The sequence below is a fragment of the Hemibagrus wyckioides genome, linkage group LG22, assembly GCF_019097595.1.
Source record: "Hemibagrus wyckioides isolate EC202008001 linkage group LG22, SWU_Hwy_1.0, whole genome shotgun sequence".
Classification (NCBI taxonomy): Eukaryota; Metazoa; Chordata; class Actinopteri; order Siluriformes; family Bagridae; genus Hemibagrus; species Hemibagrus wyckioides.
In genome coordinates, this window is record NC_080731.1 from 17397829 (window position 1) to 17418494 (window position 20666).

At 41.5% G+C, this 20666-nt stretch overlaps 1 protein-coding gene and 1 long non-coding RNA gene across 4 annotated transcripts in view; one reads left to right on the forward strand and one right to left on the reverse strand.

Annotated features, from left to right (window-relative positions):
* Window positions 1–20666, forward strand: part of unc5db (unc-5 netrin receptor Db) — a 141000-nt gene that overhangs the window by 94230 nt on the left and 26104 nt on the right. The window contains exons 3-9 of one of the 2 annotated variants that reach the window (XM_058375278.1): window positions 1267–1410; window positions 3710–3813; window positions 10723–10903; window positions 13034–13201; window positions 15178–15342; window positions 16020–16052; window positions 18354–18539. In XM_058375278.1, coding sequence (XP_058231261.1) covers window positions 1267–1410; window positions 3710–3813; window positions 10723–10903; window positions 13034–13201; window positions 15178–15342; window positions 16020–16052; window positions 18354–18539 — 981 coding nt within the window. The remainder of the gene's footprint in view (window positions 1–1266; window positions 1411–3709; window positions 3814–10722; window positions 10904–13033; window positions 13202–15177; window positions 15343–16019; window positions 16053–18353; window positions 18540–20666) is intronic. The other variant, XM_058375279.1, reaches the window with a different exon arrangement.
* Window positions 6634–20666, reverse strand: part of LOC131343528 (uncharacterized) — a 28944-nt gene continuing 14911 nt past the window's right edge. For both annotated transcript variants that reach the window (XR_009203147.1, XR_009203146.1), the window contains 2 exons: window positions 7832–7908; window positions 6634–7621 (listed from right to left, as the gene is read on the reverse strand). This is a non-coding gene — a long non-coding RNA (uncharacterized LOC131343528). The remainder of the gene's footprint in view (window positions 7622–7831; window positions 7909–20666) is intronic.

The following is a 20666-nucleotide window of genomic DNA, read 5'->3' on the forward strand; positions in this document are numbered from 1 at the left end:
TACTCTCTGATGATTCCACCCTCAAAGAAATAGGATAGAAAAGTCACCAAGAGCATGAAGTAGACAAGATACAAGCAGCAAGACAGATGAGAGAATGAGAGAACAATAAGACAAGAGAAGTTGTAAAAAATAAAAAATAAACGAAGAATAATACATACAGTAGTAGAAGCATAAATCAGGATTGAAATAATAGGTGCACGTATAATCTAGATTATTGTAAAATAATAGTAATAATAAAGGATCTGCACGGCACAGCTCCACACACAAGCTGTAAAAGAGATAATACTGCATGGTATACCTGTGTGAGAGAAAATGTAATGAATTTAATGAACTCCTTTTTTAGTAGCAGGACTCTGAAATGATGGGAGGAGTCAGAAAAAAGACCGAATGAGATTTTCTAAAGTTAATTTGTGTTTATTATTAAACAATATTGCATAAAAATGCCCTTACAAAACATGTTATTCTTGCTTACCCCCTCTCCCTAATTAGCCCCCTGATGTTTTGGGCTCAGCCCCTGATGTTTTCAAATTCTAGTAACGCCCCTGCTTCTATCCATACATTCATTCCTTCATTCATCCAGTTCCTGTTTTGATAGCCATGTTCTTTGGATTTTATTGGCTAATTTTAGTACCGCAGCTGGATCAGAGTGAGACAAAAGACAGATGAAAAGAAAATAAGGAATGAATGAAAGAAGGAAGGAATGTCTCTGTCCCAGAGCTGAATATATAATAACATACAACTTATTAAAATCAACAATATGAGCAACACGAGAGAAACTGACTGAACATTATAATATCCAATAAGATAAAAAAAACAAAAAAGTCAACTAACAATCCACCAGCATGTTACTAATGAATCTCCTGCGGGGGTTTTATCACGTATAAATGCTAACACGCGCGCACACACACACACACACACACACACACTGAATGACATTTCATTAAAACTGCGTCTCAGCGAACAAGTGCAGAAAGTGAACAGAGGCAGTAAAAATGTGCCACATAACATCTCAGAGAGTTTATAACAAAACGGATAAAAATCTTTTATTCTCAAAGCATCAGAAATTCATGAGGAGACAAAAATAAATCAGATCTTCTGCGGTTGTAGCCGTGTTGACGTGCTTTTCTGCTCAGCACAGCTATACTGTGTAAAGAGCTACTTTCTGTCATGATGTTCTCACCAACAAAAGCAGCAAAAAGAAATGTGTATATTTTCTCTCAGTGTAATATTCTCTCTCTCTCTCTCTCTCTCTCTCTCTGTGTTCAGGTCTGAAGGTGCGTGAGGTGATGATAAACGTCTCTCGGCAGCAGGTGGAGGATTTCCATGGCCCTGAGGATTATTGGTGCCTGTGCGTGGCCTGGAGTCACCTGGGCACATCCAAGAGCCGCAAAGCCACCGTGCGCATAGCCTGTGAGTCCCCAACACACACACACACACACACACACAAAAAAATTGCATATACAGATCTGAATTGGAACGAGCGCATTACTATACAAGCATGTGATTTTTCCATGCAACGAGAACTACTTTCAGTTATACAAATTGAATCTGACCAATCAAAATCCAGAATTCAATGCATATATTTCTGTATATAAAACACGTCCATATCTTCCATCCATTACTTATCACCTGCGACATGGCTTCACGCATGACGTCTACTGTGGTCACGGTGCCGGACTTTCTGAAATAAACAACGGGGACAAAGTGTCTATTTTGAGAAGGTAAAGTGAGCATAAAACACTTTATTATTAATCCTTCATTATTTATTGAAAGTCATACATAAAGAATCAGCAGTGAACTTGAGCAGAAAATGTCGAGGGAGTGAAAAATGCAGCGGTGAGGTACACCAGGTTTCCAAAGAACCACAAAAACAATTTTTCTTTTCAGTTTCTCTGGAAATTCTGTGTACCACCAAGCTGGGTTGCTTTTTTTTTCTTTTCTTTAGACGATCTACATTCTTCCGTATGTATATGTACATTATACCATTCAAAAGTTTGCAGTCGATATTTTATATATGACTTATATTCTTTTTATTCTCTAGACCCTTACACAGTGTAGATTTCAATAATGTAAGGCACACAGCAGCTATTTTCAGATGTTTTATTTAGGGTTTCAACTACTGAAGCAAGGGAATGTGTTATTAAATGCTAAATAATACATCAGGATTTATATATATATATATATATATATATATATATATATATATATATATATATATAGTAATCTGCCTCAAGGTGTGATCCTCTGCTTTCTGAATATTCATTTTATTAGAACGTTGCTCGACATCATTCAGAATGCATCTAGCTTTCTGTATTTAAATTTAATTATTTATTTTCAGCTGAAAACACATGATCTGTGAAACTGCAAATATCCGACTCTATCCACGCTGAGCTGCTCGTTTCCCACGCTCTCTGAGGACGTGGGTTCGCCGGCATCAGACTCCAAACCCTCAGGCTAAACCTGGCCCTCATTTTATTTCGCTGTCACAAAAAAAAACACGACAGGGGATGAGAACATCATTCTACCTTCAACTAGGAATTTCGAGTTGACCTTTTTTTTCCCTAGTCGGAATTACAATTTATGAAGTTTAATCATAAATTTCGCAAGGTGCGAAACCCTTAATCAGTTTTTTGTTTTCACACACACACACACACACACACAGCACTGACCTTTATTCATTGTAGAAACTGAATGACATATAAATGAATCTGCATCTGATTCATGTAACTGAATCAAATGAATCAGATGAACCAGCTTCAGCTGAGTAGAAGCAAGCTCGCTCCCAATAATCCCTCATTTACATATGACACACCCACATTTACTCTCACATAGATGAAGTTTATGTGGAACAACTGTGATATGTCTATGGCTTAGAGTCATCCAGAACTGAGAGAAAAGTCAAACTCATTTACAGGCAAAGTTATTTGTGGACACAATCAGGAAGAAGCCATTTTCCCCACAGTGTACCTGCTGCTAAACACTCAAAACACTCAGGCCAAACTTTACAAACTTTCACCATGCCGAGGAAATAAGCACAAAAACATTTTCAGGGTGCGTTAAATTACACTGTCACTCCAGCATGAGATGTTAATTTCATTTTTTTTTTCTTTTTTTTCCTTAGACGACCTGCGTCCGGTGTTTTTTTCCCTCTAGTGAGAGTGTGTGTGTCACTGCGACCTCTCAAAACAGAAAGAAAGGACTTTCAGGCATGTAGAGTGTGTTTCAATGTGAGCGCCTCTGATCCGAGAGTGGAGGAGAGAGAGAACACAGCACAGCACTGAACACTGCAGAGCTGTCAGAGATACTGAAATACACACAGCTACTCCAAGCACTTCTGTCGTTCGTTCTCTCGCTCGCTTGCTCTCCCTCTTTTCATTTCATTCGCTTACGCCGATGTTAAAAATGTGAGACTGTAGCTATAGTGACAGATTTCACCGGTTGTACCATTTTGTAATCAACACACACACACACACACAACACAAACGACACTTCAGCTTGGCTGTCATTGGTCATGTTGTTTTATATTACAGAGCTGTTGAATTCTCAAACCTGATTGGTCAGAAGGTGTTCATTTTTTTTAAAGCAACACTATGCAATTATTTATATGTCTCTTGAGAAACATGAGTGGGTGGGGTGGGGATTCCTGTTAAATGTCCTGTTGTGTCGTATGTGACTTGTATATACACTAGTTTTCTCTCTCTTTCTGCAGATCTGCGTAAGAACTTTGAGCAGGACCCGCAGGGTAAGGAGGTTCCGATCAGGGGCATGATCGTTCTGCACTGCCGGCCTCCAGAGGGTGTGCCTGCCGCTGAGGTACTGTGTATGTGTGTCGGCTTTCTCTCTCAGTGTATTTTTCTGGCTGGTTGCTGATAGATAATGTTGAACTTGAGCACATGCCCTGAGGTTTAATCATGCGGAGGTACACAGTAGGGGTCATGAACACACACAGATGATGGGCACACTGTGTGTGTGCGTGCAGTGAGGTTAGACTCTCAGCAGGTTGTTAATCACGGCTGAAATGGAGGTGGTGTGTCACTTTCCCCTTCCTCAGGTGCCCTTCGGCCCTTTAGTCCACGTTACAGCACATAACTGTCTCACTCCTCTCACTCTGCTGAAGGGTTATGAGCACTTTTCGCTTGACTTTGCATCAGTTTATCACTGCAGTAAGGTTTTGTGGGGCAAATCCAGGAAAGTAAATCATAAAAAGGACACATATAAAGGTCATACATGTATATATATTACACAAATTATATTATATATTATAGGACTAGAGCACTATGGGGTGGAACTAGTTAAACCAATTAGAGAAGACAAGGCTAATGAGATGGGGTCATATTCAGGGCAGTCATAAACTCTGCATCTATGACCATACTTCAAGTGTGCAGATGTGCCTCAAATCAAATGCTTTTACACTGTTCCATTGTTGAGCAGGAATATCTATCTAAAACGTGTTTAGTAAAATTAAACCTAGATTTTGGAAAGCAAGCATTGATATATTTGCAGGGGTTGCAATGCCAACTACAAATTCTAGCTCTTCCTAGAGGAATCCCCAGACATTTCCAAACCAATTGTGGGATGGAATCTCTCCAGCAGGGACTTCACTTCCCCGGGGTCTCTGTTCAGTTTGATGTGCCAAAGACCACTGTGGTAAGAGTTGACCAGAGGACATCCTCATAAGATACCTCAGCTACCTCAGCTGACTTCTTGATTTGGAGAGGTGGTATCTTCTGGAGAGTCTCCAGTCCTAAAGAGTAAGCCAGAAATCCCTGTGCAGGAATGTTATTTCTGTTGCCTGTATTTGCAACTGCATTCCTACTTGTGACCGAAGCTATTGGGGTGAACCTCAAGGCTGTTTCACCAGAGCTTAATCCTACCAATAAGGCCTGACTTGATAAAGAGAAATCATTCAGACAAAGAGTGTCCTGAAGACCCCCTTGAAAAAAGTACAAACAAGACAGTGTCCCCTGCCCAGACTAGGGTTACCAGGTCAACGGGTAGAGTCTGGAAATGAACACCTGGTGACCAGTACTCTGATGAAGCCTGATAGAGATCACCCCAAAACAATGACATCGATCTACCTTGTGAGCTCACCAATGAATGAATGAAGAGTTCACACAGCAAACAGAATAAAAATGTATCAGCGTCTTGATGTGCATACAACTTAAAACTATGTATCTTTTAACTCTTCTGTAGTAAAATGCAAATGATAATGGAATGGCATAAATGGTAGACAGCCACAAAATGAAGTCAAATGGAGTGTTGACTCCTGCTCCTATGCCTTGTCTACGCTCTAAAAGGGGGGTCGTAGCAGGTGGTAGTGTAAATGGAGTGGGGTAGAAATACAAATAAATTGCCACCAAACCAAATTCGCAATGCACCAGCATTATACCACTTACTACTCTCACGCTTGCACCAAAATAAAGCCTATACATGGAATACATTACACCAACAAGCATTTTGTTATTATTCATGCACCCCCTGTGTTGCCATGGCATTTTTGGCTCTGCAGGAGAACCCAAAGGCTGCAAATATGAACCAATAAAGCAGTTTTTTTTTTTTACACACTTGAGCGCCACAATGGACATACTGTGCAGGAGAATTGGAGTGACCTTTAAAGAGATATAAGAGTTCCTGATGCGAGCCATTACAGCTATCCCTGAAGATCAGGATCAACCAATCAGCATCGCTCTAATAGAGTGATTGTGGTATAACTTGTCATTTTGCTGACATTATCTAATTCAGGGACCGCAGTAAGTTTCAACCTGTGGTCTTTATCACTCCATAATATTACAGGTAATGTCTGGATGCTTGAAGCGTTAAGAAATGATTGTGTAGCACCCGAAGGTCAGAGGCAGTAAGGTTTCGTATTTTATAAGTCCTTGGATTGTCAACTGGGGCCATGTGTTCACCATGTTTATGAGAAGACTCCATATGAACATCAGTCTTGAGGTCAAGATGTTCCACATAGCTCCGATTTAACGAGGTGTTGTGCAAGTGCATGTGTCTCATTATAGAGGAAGTTAGGACAGTGGTCAGTCCTGGCTGTAATTACACAATGTTAGCTGTATTGTCATTTCTCAGTCGTTTACACATCTAGACATCGAAAGGAAGATCTCGTTTGGTTACTGTATCATTACATCAGTGGATAAGTGCTAGCTATCCAAGTCATTACCCTCAGTCATTAGCTAGCTTATGCTTGTTAGTCATGTTTCCCAGTTGCCTAGCAACAGTCTTCTTGTTACTTTACCCAACTAAACAGCGAGCGTATTGTTTGTTTGCCTTCCCGTGTCATTAGAACGAGTGTGAAATGCAGTGATAATCCACCAGTTTGAGGTTGAGGATCAGGAGAAGAAGGAAAACTCTTTGCCGAGAACACAAAAAAGAAGACAGTTAGGACGGTTCATTATACATTAAAGCATTATCTGACTCAGGCTTAACTGCTAAAATAGCCACTTGCAGACAAATAAACAAACTACAAGGAAACACATTTAGACTCCATTTTTAACTATGATCATGTGATTATTATGTATATTAATTGAGCAATTTTTGATATTAATACAGAAATGTATTAATATCAAAAATATTAAATGTATCATTTATTTATTTGTTTATTTATTTCTTTTAATCACCCATTTAATACACACCACATGTGCAGATGTGGTTATAAGATGATGATAATTAACACTATGAACAGGACATTTAGATATGATTAATATTTATAAGGATTTCTCAACAGCTGAAAATGTTTGGTTTTGAGAATAAATTAAGTGTGAATATGTTGACTTATTTATTGATTAGGCAGAAATGTCTTGGAGTTATTGCTCCTGCTCCCTTTTGGATGCTGTTACAGATACATTTCCTCCATGATCAAGCAGTGAACCAATGTTTTCTGAACTCAAACTCGAACAGTGGGCCAAGCAAGTCAAGTGTAAGAGCTACCTTTAAAAAAAAAAAAAAAAAAAGATTAAAACGGAACACCACAACACAGAGAAATGAAAGCTCAGATCAATAAGCTGTAGCAGACGTCTACTGGACTGGAGAAGCTGATATGAAGCAGATGGATGCTGGATTGCTTATCATTCTGTCCTTGGAGCCTGGTGTGTGGCTTTTATTTAATTTTACATATGAGCTACAAGAACAGAAAGTTATAAACTGCCAAATGAAGATCCATTCACCAAAACGAATGACTTCATCAGGCACATTTACCTTCATGGTGACATTTTAGGAGAAGCTGATATGCTAACAATATCGTATAAAAAGCGGTCACCTCACACATCACACGGAGGACGGCGTCAATAAATCATGTCTTGTATAGGAGTCGGAGTATCGTCTTTGTTTTTTTTTTGTGAGGGTATTTTTTGGCTCAGTGTGTATGGGACTGAAAAAGGTTCTTTACTGAGGTCTGTTAGCCATCTGCGTCAACGTTCCTCTTGCGCGTAACAAATGTACGGCTGAAAATCTTTACAGACATATTGCTAGTAATGGAATTAGCGCCGGCGACAGACTCAATCTGCTCCTGGTTCGGAGGGAATGCTCACACGTCGCCTAGGCAACCTCGATGAGTGGGCGTTCAAAAGTGTCCTGTCGTGTAGAGAAACACGAAAAGTGTCTGGAGGAGCCTCTGGGGTGGGATCAGGTAGAAGAGGGAGAGGAAGAAGAATGGAAGGGAGAAAGCAAAAAAATTAAATGGTGGATAAAGCTGTTTATATAAGTATAAGCCACTTATAAAATACTTTGAAAGAATTAATATATTAAAATCCTTTGATTTAGTACAAGAGCACACAAGTGTGTAAATCACCAAGGAAATCAATTCATGCATATTTATGCTTACTATCAAGGGCAGGTTTGAAAATGCTCTCCTCGTTGTCCGTCTCCCGTCAGCAGGAAATCACGAGGGAAAGTCCACATCTTAAAAACAGACATAATAACCTTTCAGTGCAAATATGTCCGCGGTACACTGCGGGGTCGACGTAGATTCAGCTGTAATTAAAACATGAGACCATGAATAAAGAGCGTAAGACCTTGTAGCGCTGATATGTAACCCAGTGTTTTCTATTTCAAGAAGACTCAGCCGCGTTCACATGGTGGGTTTGATTCTCACGGGTTTCAGTCTGAAAAAATCTGGACTGCGAGAAATCCCTCAAGTTGCAAATCCCAGTGGGAGGTCAACATGAAGGCGGAATAAGCAAGCGAGGGTAGTGAGAGAGGAAAGAGGAGGTGTGTGTGGGTGTGTGTTCAACAAGGGTTCCTATCGGAGGTTTTGAGGTTTGGAAATTAATCACAATAATTAACCTGATATTCAACAACTCACAACCACACTACACTACACATACACACACACTATATGTGTTTATCAGTTTTTGCCTCTTTCACATTTACTCACACACACACACTGTTTCACACACTGCCTCTTAGTGAAAAGGTTACTGCATGTCAGGATGTGTCTTTGCAGCCGTTTTGCCTAAAGAGAGCTTAAGGTATCCCATGAAGCTTTATCAACACACACACCTCAGCCAGAAAGTGAATGTGGGTTGAAAGTTTGGATTGTGGTGTCCGAATATTTGCCTGTTGTATTTAGATAAACGAACCTCGGCCTAGTCTCATTCAGAGATTCAGCTTTTGCTGTTTGTCAGAAACTCTGTTTCTAGTCTGAGCTCTCAGTCTAATGATAATAAAAGGCAAGCTAGAAGCAAGTGGAGTCTCAAACAGACTTGCAGCACAACCTGAAAGCAGCAAAACCATACACAGAGAGCAATAAACTGTGAAGTGCATCGAGATGTGCATCTAGAAAGAAGGGCACAAAGACACACAGAGTAGCCATAGCAGATTTTATCTCTGTTTATCTCTCCCTGGGTTAAAAATCCAGACGTCATCCTTAGGGTGAATACGGTCTGCTAACCGGAGACATGAAGACACACTGAAACGGTGGCGTAAATAAATGAAAGGAATTCAGAGCTAATCCAATTATGTGCTTTAGTGACGCGTCCAAACCACTAATGGCATCTAGTGGATGCTGCATAATTGAAACAAATGTGCCAATTAGACTGTCATTTCTCACATCCTCTGCCACACACTTAGCCTGGCTAATTTGTGTCTGTCGCCTCACACCTCCATCACCTTTCCTCTCTTTCTCTCTCTCTCTCTCTCTCTCTCTCTCTGTCTCTCTCACCCAGTCTTTTTGTTTTGTCACTTTCTTCCTTTCCTGTCTCTCTCAATCTCTCTTTCCTCCCGTCTGCTGCCCCGCTCCTCAGAGCATCTTTTCATCATTAGCCCAGGGCCGAGAGGGAAAACACAAGAGAGAGAGAGTGAGAGAGAGAGAGAGAGAGAGAGAGAAGGTGATGGAGAGACGCACCAGCATGCAGAACAGTGAGGGGAACTCGGCCTTCACGCTGCATTAATTGGCGCTTTTAACTCCCAGATTTCCCAGATGGAGAACTGATGAAAACACAAAGCCGGAAAGACGCACAACTTCAGGCGCAAGACCTCACCGCCAGCCTCAGATACATTTATTCATTATTTGAAATTTGCTTTAATTAATCCGCGACCCTGACCAGGATAAAGCGGGTGCTGAAGCTGTATGAATGCATGATAATGAGAAGCGGGTGGAGCGAGAGGACCTCCTGATCTCATCAACAGCTTTTCTGTTACATCTCATTTCTTTTCCAGTGTTTAAACAGCCACCGTGATGCGACATGACTCATTCCAGCTCACACTCCTCTCCTGATGTGGTGTGTGTGTCCTGTAGTGGAAGGAGTGTGGAAAACACCACGTGTGAGGAATTACATACTCGGATTTAAATACTAAACAATTCTTTTGACATGACATATTTTACTTTTTATCCGTTTATAGTTACATTTAATGTTGCAGAACTTCCGCACAAACAAGTCAGTTAACCACCAGGACAAATATTCCTAATGATCTACTTCAAATTCCGGATGTGTATCACAATAAATCACAGCGCACAGACATGATTGTGCATGAGCTCATCTTCATTATGCTAATTAACACCTTTCAGTCATTATTAACCAAAAAAGCGAGAGAGCGAGATCAAAACCTGGGATATATCTGTTTTATCTGTATCACAACACAGCTTATGCAATGTCCTGTTATAGAAATCTGATGCTTATGTATTTTAATGACCAGTAATGATAACACTTTAATTGGTTATATGAGATAAGTGCATCTTATCATACCCAGATCTGCATGTGTTTTCTCTCTCTCTCTCTCTCTCTCTCTCTCTCTCTTTGTTTTTGTATCTTTCTTTTTTGTTTATCTGTCTATATTTGTATTTATTTATTTATTTATTTTGTAACGAGTATATCAGACCACACATTTGTAATGCCTTTCTGGTTTTACTTTTTAAATCTATTTTATAACATATGCTACTTTGTTGGAAGGAATTTTGCTAAAGGAAGTTTTCATAAAGCAATTTCAGCCATAATTAGGTGATGTTAGCAATCCCTGGCATTATAAACGCTGTCCGATATGGAACAAAAATACTGAGATTCAAAAGAGTCGACTCACGAGCCAAATGAAACAACTCTGAAAATATTTCTCAAATAGAAATATTCACTGAATAGAGCCAGGTTGAGCTATAGCAACTGTATATAGTAAAGATTCAGTTTCTTTCTTTCTTTCTTTCTTTCTTTCTTTCTTTCTTTCTTTCTTTCTTTCTTTCTTTCTTTCTCTCTCTCTCTCTCTGTCATTCTTTCTTTCTCTCAGGTTGAGTGGTTAAAGAACGATGAGCTGTTGAGTTCGCTTGACGATGACAACATAGACACTCGAGCTGACCACAACCTGATCATTAACGAAGCACGACTCTCCGACTCGGGGAACTACACCTGCCTGGCCAGCAACATCGTCGCCAAGAGACGCAGCGCCACGGCTACTGTGGTTGTCTTTGGTGAGACACACACAGGTCCATGTGACCATGATGATGTTCCTCTGTTTTCAGTTTCAGTACTGATTCCAGTGAACGGTGTTGATCTGATCGCGTGGGTGGATGTAACATTAGTGTATAAGATTAGATCATCCCAAGGAGAAGCGAAGACTTCGTCCCATTCCTGCCTTCATATTCACTTTCCTACTATGCATGCTACCGCTGGGAGTGCTTTCAGTGTCAAATGGTGTGACACTTGTTACGTCTAATTAGCTAGCGTTAATTGCCAGCGTTGATGTTTATCCCGCAGCATTGTGTCTAAAGTGTAGGAATTTCAAGTGTTGATCTCTGAGAGAGTTTTTTTTCCTTCTTTTCCTCTCCCAAGAGTAACTTAGCATAAAGCTGGAAACTGAGACTCGGATTGTAACTGCGTGGTCGGTGTTAGCACTGAAACACAAATGCCCTCACACTGTGATTTAATGTTTTCTGAACATTTAGTGCTACATTAAAAAAAAAAATCTTCAGCTCCCTTAATGGTTGTGTTGCTTACTAATAAATGAAAGCCACTGGATATTTAGCATTTAGTAGCAAACTGCTGTCCATTAGCATTTACCGTTAGCCATGTTAGCGTTTCTGAGTGTGATATTTATGTTAACGAGAAATCCTCAAACCTCTCAGCGTGTTCACTCAGAGCTCAGAAAGCTCATGCAGAGACAAATGTTTGTTTTTTTTTTCTCCATGAATGCGCTGTAATCTTAATCCTTAATGCTATAGCCCAGAGAGTCAATTACAGCGCAGCATTAAAAATCAATATGTCTTTATAAACGCAAAGGCGTGAAGCTGCTCCGTCTTAATCCCATTTAAACACGCACCGTGTGCTCATCCATCACTCACACTACAGTCCCCAAACTGCACTCACACACCACCGCTAGCACACAGACCAGTTCCAGGACACACTCAGAGAGAGAGAGAGTGTGTGTGTGTGTGTGTGTGTGTGTGTGAGTGTGCAGGTGGAGAGGTCCACATCTGAAAGCTTCTCTGAAGTTCTCGTCAGTTCTTCTTCAGTGGAACAGCCCAAACATCACAAACCTTTCTGTCTCTCTGTCCTTCTGTCCAACTGAACAACTATCTATCTATCTATCTATCTATCTATCTATCTATCTATCTATCTATCTATCTATCTATCTATCTATCTATCTATCTATCTATCTATCTATCTATCTATCTATCTATCTATCTATCTATCTATCTATCTGTCTGCCCTGCCTGCCTGTCTGTCTATGCATCTCTCTCCATATTCTGTGTATTTTAATCTGTCTGTCTCTATGTTGCTCTAGCTGTCTTTCTGTTATCTCTGTCTCAGTGTAGTGTTGGTGTATGGCTGAAACAACAAATTGTTTAAATCGATAATAATCAATGATGAAAATTGTTGTCAACGAATGACATTATCGAATTAGTCGGTTGGTGCACATCACCACAAATTCAAACACAGCATTGTTCCAGGCACACATCGGAAGAATGGAGGAGAGTACAGGCACGTCGGATAAAAGTGTGCGACCCAAGACGTCTAAGGCATGGGAGCATTTCATATTAAACTCCGCGCGAAATGTTGTAACTTTGCAAAGCAGAGCTTCAGTGGCATGGAAGCACGACAATGATGAACGAGCACATAAAGTTTAATGCAGATTTGTCATGTGCCATATTTGTGTGCTTAATGTGTTGGTCTTTCACATATGTTTCATTCCTAATTCCTTTTCCATTATTTTTCAATGAATGCGATATACGAATGTGTTTGACCGCTCACTGGAAAAAACATTGTTGTAGTGTAAAGGTTTATATATGTTCATATTTAAAACACCTAGTGTGTAAATTTAATTTGAAATAAAAATAAAAAGGTATTTAAAAATGTGGTGTTTTTATCCGTTTCATTGATTAATCGAAACAATAATCGCCCGATTATTCCATTATGAAAATTATTACAGCGCTAGTACAGTTAAGGTGTAAGAGTCCTGCTGATTGTCGTCTATAACAACATATCCTGGCCTCCACTCACTCACTCACTCAGTCACTCAGTCAGTCACTCACTCACTCACTCAGTCACTCAGTCAGTCACTCACTCACTCACTCACGCTCTCTCTCTCTGTGTGTGTGTAGTGAACGGAGGCTGGTCTCTGTGGACAGAGTGGTCTCAGTGCAGTGTGGACTGTGGCAGAGGAGTACAGAAGCGCTCTCGGACCTGCACTAACCCGGCTCCTCTGAACGGTGGAGCGTTCTGTGAGGGCATGTCTGTACAGAAGAGCACCTGTAACGCTCTGTGTCCCGGTCAGTGCTCCTCTACACCTTCACCTCCTCTAAACTCTCACCACCCATCACTGCTTCATTCCTCAGGGCCGTGCCTCAGGCTCCAGGGCCGTGAAATCACACCAGAGGTGTTTCACCAAAATGTGAAGGAACTGATATGTTCTATTTAAATGCATTTAATAGTTAAGAGAAAGTGACATGTCACCAAACCCCATCAGTGATAAGGAAATACACTGTCACCTCTTCTCTCTGTCACTGCATCTTTACACCAACATTTCACCTCTAAATCTGGAGGATGATGAAAGCTACATTTTGGAAAACGTCATTCCCTCAACAGTCTGTGTCAAAATAAATGAATCAGTAAAACAGCAGCTTTTCATGTTATCTAAGAAAAAAACTGACACTGGAGACTCCATCATCAGATCAGCAACTGCATGTTTGTAATCCATCTATATAGACTGGCTAATGCTGCTTTGATTGACAGCTGAGAGAGGACATCTGTCTGACATGGCGGATGGTGATTTTTACTTTTTAGACAGTTTTTCGGACAGGGTGCACTATTTGGGAACAGATTTTTACAGGTATGAATAGAATTAGTGTTGAATTTGACAGCTAGCACCAGTAATGACTCTGTCCTGCACATTATATTGGAGGACAGTGAAAGCCAAGCACTCGCCGTCTAGCAGCCTGTCTGCACCTGCTCGTGTCCCGTCCCCGTTTTCACGCGAACAAATTAGTCCGGGTCGCTCTGAGCGCCAGTGGACCCGGCCGTGACCCACTTCTCAGCGTTCTTTTAATAATCACCTCGCTCTCCGAGCCGGCGCCAGGCAATAACCTGCTGATTTAATTGCCTGGGCTCCTTCTCTCTGGAAAAGCAGCTTAAAACTCATATTTATATACGAGCCGCTTCATCACACCGCACTCATTTGAATTATTACCCGCTAAAAAATATTTTAAAGCATAGCAGAGCGCTTTATTTTATCGACGCCTTTTAAATGAAGTCATTTAGCCTCAGACTCCTTTAAGACGATTACGTCGATTACAGCTTCTTATAGGAACCAAAGAGCCTGGCGTTTTGTTTTCCCTGATTTTTCACCGGGAGTCACGTTCACTCAGAGCTCCAGCCACATTGTTCATTCTTTAAAACGCCTTTGTGTGACGGCAGCAGGAATTGGCTCGTTCGCTTCTGCAGAAAAGCATTTCAGCAGCGTTTCCATTGATCATCTCCGCCTTCCGCGTAAAACAGACGTGATGTATGAATTGCCCGCAACATCTGGATTGCTATAAACATTTGTCTTTTTTTTATGTGTGAGTGTGTGTGTGTTGGCTTTGACTAAGCGCCGCATTCATGATTCCAAAGATCAATCTGAATGTTGCCGGCTCTTTATTCTGGTTTCGTTTTGCTTTATTGACCGCATTTTGCGAATAAGAAAGGCTTATAAATCAGATACAAATTTTTTAGCCAAGCTGAAAGTTTCCAGCCCAGCTAAAAACAAGGCACAGGGTCTGTCCCAAGATGGTGATTTCATAGCCCAGTGCTGTTTAGAATTCATCAGACACATTAGCAAGACATGTTGCGTGGAGCAAGCAACATACAGCACCTGCTCTTAACACCTGAAACCTGCGCCGCATTAGCACTAACACACAAACATCATTTGCATTTAGATGAGCAGGGAAGGAGCCTCGCTCGGCCATGGAGAGCTTTAAGAACTCGCGATGTAATAACCACGAAATTGTTTCCTCTAGGGCGCTGGTACACGCGATGATTCTTGGCAGCGCTTGAGCCGTCAACGTGACATGTGGCGCAGTCAGATTGGCTAATTTACACGCAATGGAATCATACGCGTGACACGCAGAGATTAAAACGCTCACAAGCTTAAAAACTAGACAGAGTGAGATCAGCATGGTGATTGGTGAATGTGATACCAAATATGAGCCCCGACCACTTTTTTATGTACCATTTGTCTATAAACTTGTCTTAACCTCTATGTCCTCAGTGGATGGAGGATGGGACGAGTGGAGTGAGTGGACAGCATGTAGCGCTCAGTGCGAAAGGCAGAGATGGAGAGAATGTACTGCTCCGGCTCCTCGCAACCGCGGGAGAGCCTGCGAGGGCAAAGGTCATGACGTGGAAAATTGCACCGGTGACCTGTGCACGCAAGGTAAAGCCTGTTTAGAGTTCTACATTATCATCAGCAGCAGCGGCATCATTATTGTCTGGTTCATCAATAAGCCATTATCCTCATTGCTCTGATTGCCATCATCATCCAATACAGTTCTTTAAATTCTGAAATCTTGCTCTCTTATAGTCCCTGATTCTGAGAATAAACTCAATAGATGATAAAGTGTGAGAAATTTGATCCTTACAAGTAGCTTGATGTGTATACCTTACATACTAATATTCTATAAAACATCAACGAATCAACACCATATGACTGCCACATCTTTTGACCAGCAGAATCCAGAATTCAACAATGTTGTAGTTCTGGGGTGGAATAAAAGTTTCCAAAAAGCACTTTTTTTTTACTAACAAATCGAGCCTAAGCATCGTAGCTGTTGTCTCGCTCCACGCCTCCTCGGTGAAGTTTGTTCTGCCGTCCTCCTTCTGTGGGCTGAAGCAAAGTGTCTCAGTGCCATCTGTCAGCGCATCCCGACTGTAATGATGCCATGCATCATTATCTCCAGCTGATGTTGGCACAGCCAGCATTTGGACTTCACTGCATGATCTGAATCTCCCAGTGCCTTAGTTAAGTGATTTGGGGGTGCTCTCTAATTCTGTCTGTCTCTCTGTCTCTGTCTCTGTCTCTCTCTCTCTCTCTCTCTCTCTGTCTCTCTGCAGATGGGAAGATGCTGCATGATGTTAAACCTCAGAGTGAGTCTCTTTCCTTCCATATTTCATGTATCTGATTCATTTTTCCCGAATCAGTACCATACCTTTGGTGAGATCCACATGGAAGAGAAGTAGTTCTGTTGCAGCCTCAGTTGTTGGCTTGTTGGCTTGAGAGCTGGTCACGTATCATATGTACGGAATCTGATATCAAGTAATTCCCTTCCCGTCGAAAAAGCTGTCACTGAATTGAGTTTAAATATGACAGTGCAGGCTTAGGTTGCTCAGCCGCACCCTATTACAAAGCTTTAATCAGCTTATCCTTCACTCCGGAATCATCAAACGCACCTGCCCTGACAGCAGCTCGGATACCCGAGAGGCGAAAGAGGTTTGTGTTCCTCAGACGTCACTCTTTTCCGAAAGGAACCACGGCGCGCATGAGATCAGGATAATTGAGTATCAACGCTAAACATCTGCATTCGCATCTGTCAAAGTATGACGTTTGTTTAATGCAGTGGAAGAAGAGATAGGTTCTGTGGATGAGCAGGAAACTACTTTCTGGTCACATCTTCCTTTCCATCCATCCATTCATCCATCACATTTCGCTTATCAGAGGTCTGTCAGTCATCAGAAACGGCCATTTCCCACAATACCTGCCGCGATCACTCTGCCGTTTCAAGTTCAGGTGGATTTTGCAGCGGTCAGATTAGGCAGGATGAGTGATGGGATGTGGCGTGCGAGCGCGAGCTATATTTAGTCGAGTTAATGGGACGCAATTACTGCGCATTAGCTCACTTAAGCAGCCATAGCGTGTCTTCTTCTGCTCCCCTGTGTTTTGTGTTAACCCAACCAATCACCACTTAGCACATGTTAAAACAAGTGTCAGCAACAAGCTCCTTCTGTCTCTAAGTGCAGTTTGAAATCATTACTGCAGCAGGTCAAACCGAGTCCTGCGCTTAACACTCGCCATGAAGCCAAGGTTAATTATGTTCTTTCTAGATCGTTTTTTTTCCTCGACATAAAAACCTGAACATGTTCTTGCCTCAGTGTCTATACATGACTGGTGTTTATCAATTTGAATCAAATCAGTGGTATTAGTGGCTGTCCCATACCCTTCCCGTCACCTTCTCACCTGCCATCTGGTATTTTCCTGTAAAAGCACATTTATTTCTCTCTTGCTAATGATTTTTTTTTTTTTTATGATTGACATACTTTCTATCCATTTACAGTTACATTCAATATTGTAGAATGTCTAATATGCACTATTGTTCCAGCAGCTGTAAACATTCTCATCAGGATTTCTTTTTCTCTCACTTAAAGTTACAAATTATAAAATTTTCAGCGCTGAAACTGGAGACTCCTTCCCTAACACCATGAATGAGCTGTTACTACAGATTGAGGGCGTATTACAACTTGTTAGAACGTGTTACTGTTCATTAACCTTCTAAACAATCAAGTTCTCTGTACTGTGGTACAGTTTGAAATGGAAATATAACAATCGTATGGTTATAGTATTGAAAGAACTAGCCAGGGACAGGGTAAAATCCACTAAGTGGCGAACACACAATGAAGGTTAAAGTTTATTTCCATCGAGTCAGTCTGACAAATGTGGCCACTTAAGTCCAAAGCAACGTTACCTCATTAGGAAACTTTAAATACAGCAGGTTGAGCTTACAAGCAGTTATCCAGCGCCGCCCTCCCAGCACGGCCGATGCCCTTTTTCGTCCTCGGCGAGCTGGCAGAGTCCTCACGCTGCAGAGGTCAGCTGAACAGATGTAGCTTGGTGTGGGGTGCTGGCACACTGCGGCGTCTCTGATTAAAGTTGTGAGAGTCCTGGAATTTTGCACCTTCCCAGATCACAGGCATGTGCCAAGCACATCGTTATACGCTACTAAACGTATGCATATTGCACCTGTTCCCGTTTGCACAGGTGTCCAAGGGATTTGCCAGACTAATCATGAGCACTGGATGTGACAGGCATTTTTCAGCGATCGTAACTGAACCATGACCCCCATTAATGCTCAATTTCCTGTGCCATCCAATGCTTAACTCTTTTTGGGAAATTCATATTGGAAAAGGACTTGCTTATGTAGCACTGGCAGTTATCAGTCCCCCTTTTTTTTACACTCTTTGTTTTAATCAATGTTAATTCACAATCCTGGACTATTATCCAGTCACATGCCTTTTTTAATTTGAATTTACTTTTTTAAAAGCAATAAGTAATGTCAACATGAAAGAAACTTCTAGCAGAAATTTCTAGCATAAATGCAGTTAGACCCTCATCCTCTCATGCACTTCCATCGCTTCGCCGCTAACATAAATCTCCACATCTCTGTGCTCTTGCAGGTATGGATGGTTCCAACGAGGTGGCATTGTACTCAGGACTGGCAGCAGGAGCCATTGCCGTCACAGTCCTTGTCATATCCGTGACGCTGTACCGCCGGAGCCAGAGCGAATACGGAGTGGATGTGATCGACTCGTCTGCCCTTGCTGGCGGGTTCCAGTCCTTCAACTTCAAATCCACCAGACAAGGTGAGACAGGATAGACTGAGTGATGAGTGCCCCTTCATTTCTGTTCAGTGAATGTTTGATGGAGTAAAAAGTTCCAGGCAATCGAAGCAGATGTTAGCGCTTTGCTGTGTGCACGTAATAGATTTATGAGCTCATGCAGTGTTGCCCTTGGCCTGTCTGAACTTAAGGTCTGTAAAGTTGTTGTTAATGTAGGATCAGATTCAGATTAGAGGCTCAGGGTTGACCCATATGTCCTTGCTGAGATTGCTTCCTGATCAGTTCTTTATAGATGCTTGTGGCGGTTCTGTCTAGTCCACACATTCTCACCCAGATTCATCAGAGATGCATGCTGAGCTGAACATCAGTTTCATTCTTTTTTTATGAGCGAGTCTATCATTCCTGCCTCGCAGCGCTCAAACTGATCGTGGTTACAGCGAGTCACTGCGAACATGCTGTGCTCATGGCCCAAGGAGGCAAACCTACCCCCTGTCTGCACACAACACCCACCCACCATCTTCCCCACACAAACCATACAGAGAGAGGAGGGGATGAGGGCTCAGTGGGGTATTTTCCTACAACCCATCAGTCTTCTTTAACTAGCCCAGCTGTCCCAGCCCTCATGCTCATCATTCTGAGCACTTTAAATGACTCTTACTGGGCTACTATCATTCCCCTCAATGTCATTCCCGTCTATTACAACATAGTTTATCCCACCACTGGATGGCTGCAATTCCTGCCACTGTCATTCCCATTACTGGACCACACTACATTCCTGTCTTTTGGAAGACTGTCTTTCCAGGCTACTGGGCGTGTGTCATTTCTGCCTATTGTAAAATTGTTTTTTTTTTCCGAGCACAGTGAACCATTGGCATTCCTGTCTACTGGACCAACCATTTAAGCCAATTGTATGACAGCCATTCCTGACTATTGCTCTAAATATAATTTCCAGGCAACTACCTTTTATCAATTTGACAACTATTGTATGTAAGCCTATTGGTTGACGGTCATTGCTGCCTGTTGGATTACTGTCATTCCTGTCTATTGAACCACAATAATTCCTGCTTATAGGATTATGGTCATTCCCACCTATTGGAAAACTATCATTCAAGTTTTTTGCACTCCTTTCTGCCTATTTCTGCCAAACATTGAAACATTGATGCCTGTTGATTGGCTACCACTGAGCCTACTGGGTGAGACTTTTGGAAGACTATTATTTAAGCCTATTAAATGAGTATCATTATGAGTATCACAGTGGCTTAGTAGAGAGCAGTCATTCTGTCTAATCTACAACAGATATGTCCTGCTTATTGGGCAGCTATCATTTCTGCCTATTTGATGACTGTCATTTAAGTCTGTTGGTTGGCGGTCATTTTGACCATTTGGGCAGCTATCATTCAAGCCTGCTTTTAGCCTATTGGATGAGTGTGAAAGCTGCCTATTGCACGGCTACAATTCAGTTCTACTGTAAGACTATGATATGAGAATATTGTACAGTATTAAGACAACTGCCATTTAACATAATTGTTATCCACAGCATTTGAACCATCCACTTGAGCTTTTGCGACCAAACCTCACTTTGTTGAGTGCTGGACTAACAGATCAAATAAAGTCCAGTGTTCCACAATGACAGTAGTGCAATCATTTGTGATGGTGTGATTATAAGTGTTGTAACATTCAGCAATAAAACAGCACCTGCCAGAGCCATTCTCACTTCTGGACCATAGTCACTATCACTCCTTTCCATCTATTTGGCTTTTGTTATTTCTAATGGCATTTCACTGGCAGACATCCCATCACCCATTCTATGGTGTGTGTATGTGTGTGTGTGTGTGTGTGGTTGTTTTACCAGCCTTGTTCTATGTGAAATGTGTTCAAGTGGTAAAAGCACACAGTCTTTCTTAGTGAACTATCTGGAGGAGGAAGGACATTGTTCCTGCTTACTTTTTTAATTACGCACCTGGGTTTAGTACTTGCAGTGTTCTTCAGATCTGTAAATTCATGTCAATTTGTTTTCACTTTTTCAGACTAGTCACAAAGTTACTCATACAAACAGTTAAGATTCACTTAACACTCTACACTGTGCCACAATGCCGGCCTCTGACATTTAATTTGATTTTGATTACTTTTAAGGCTTTAGAAAACCGAGCT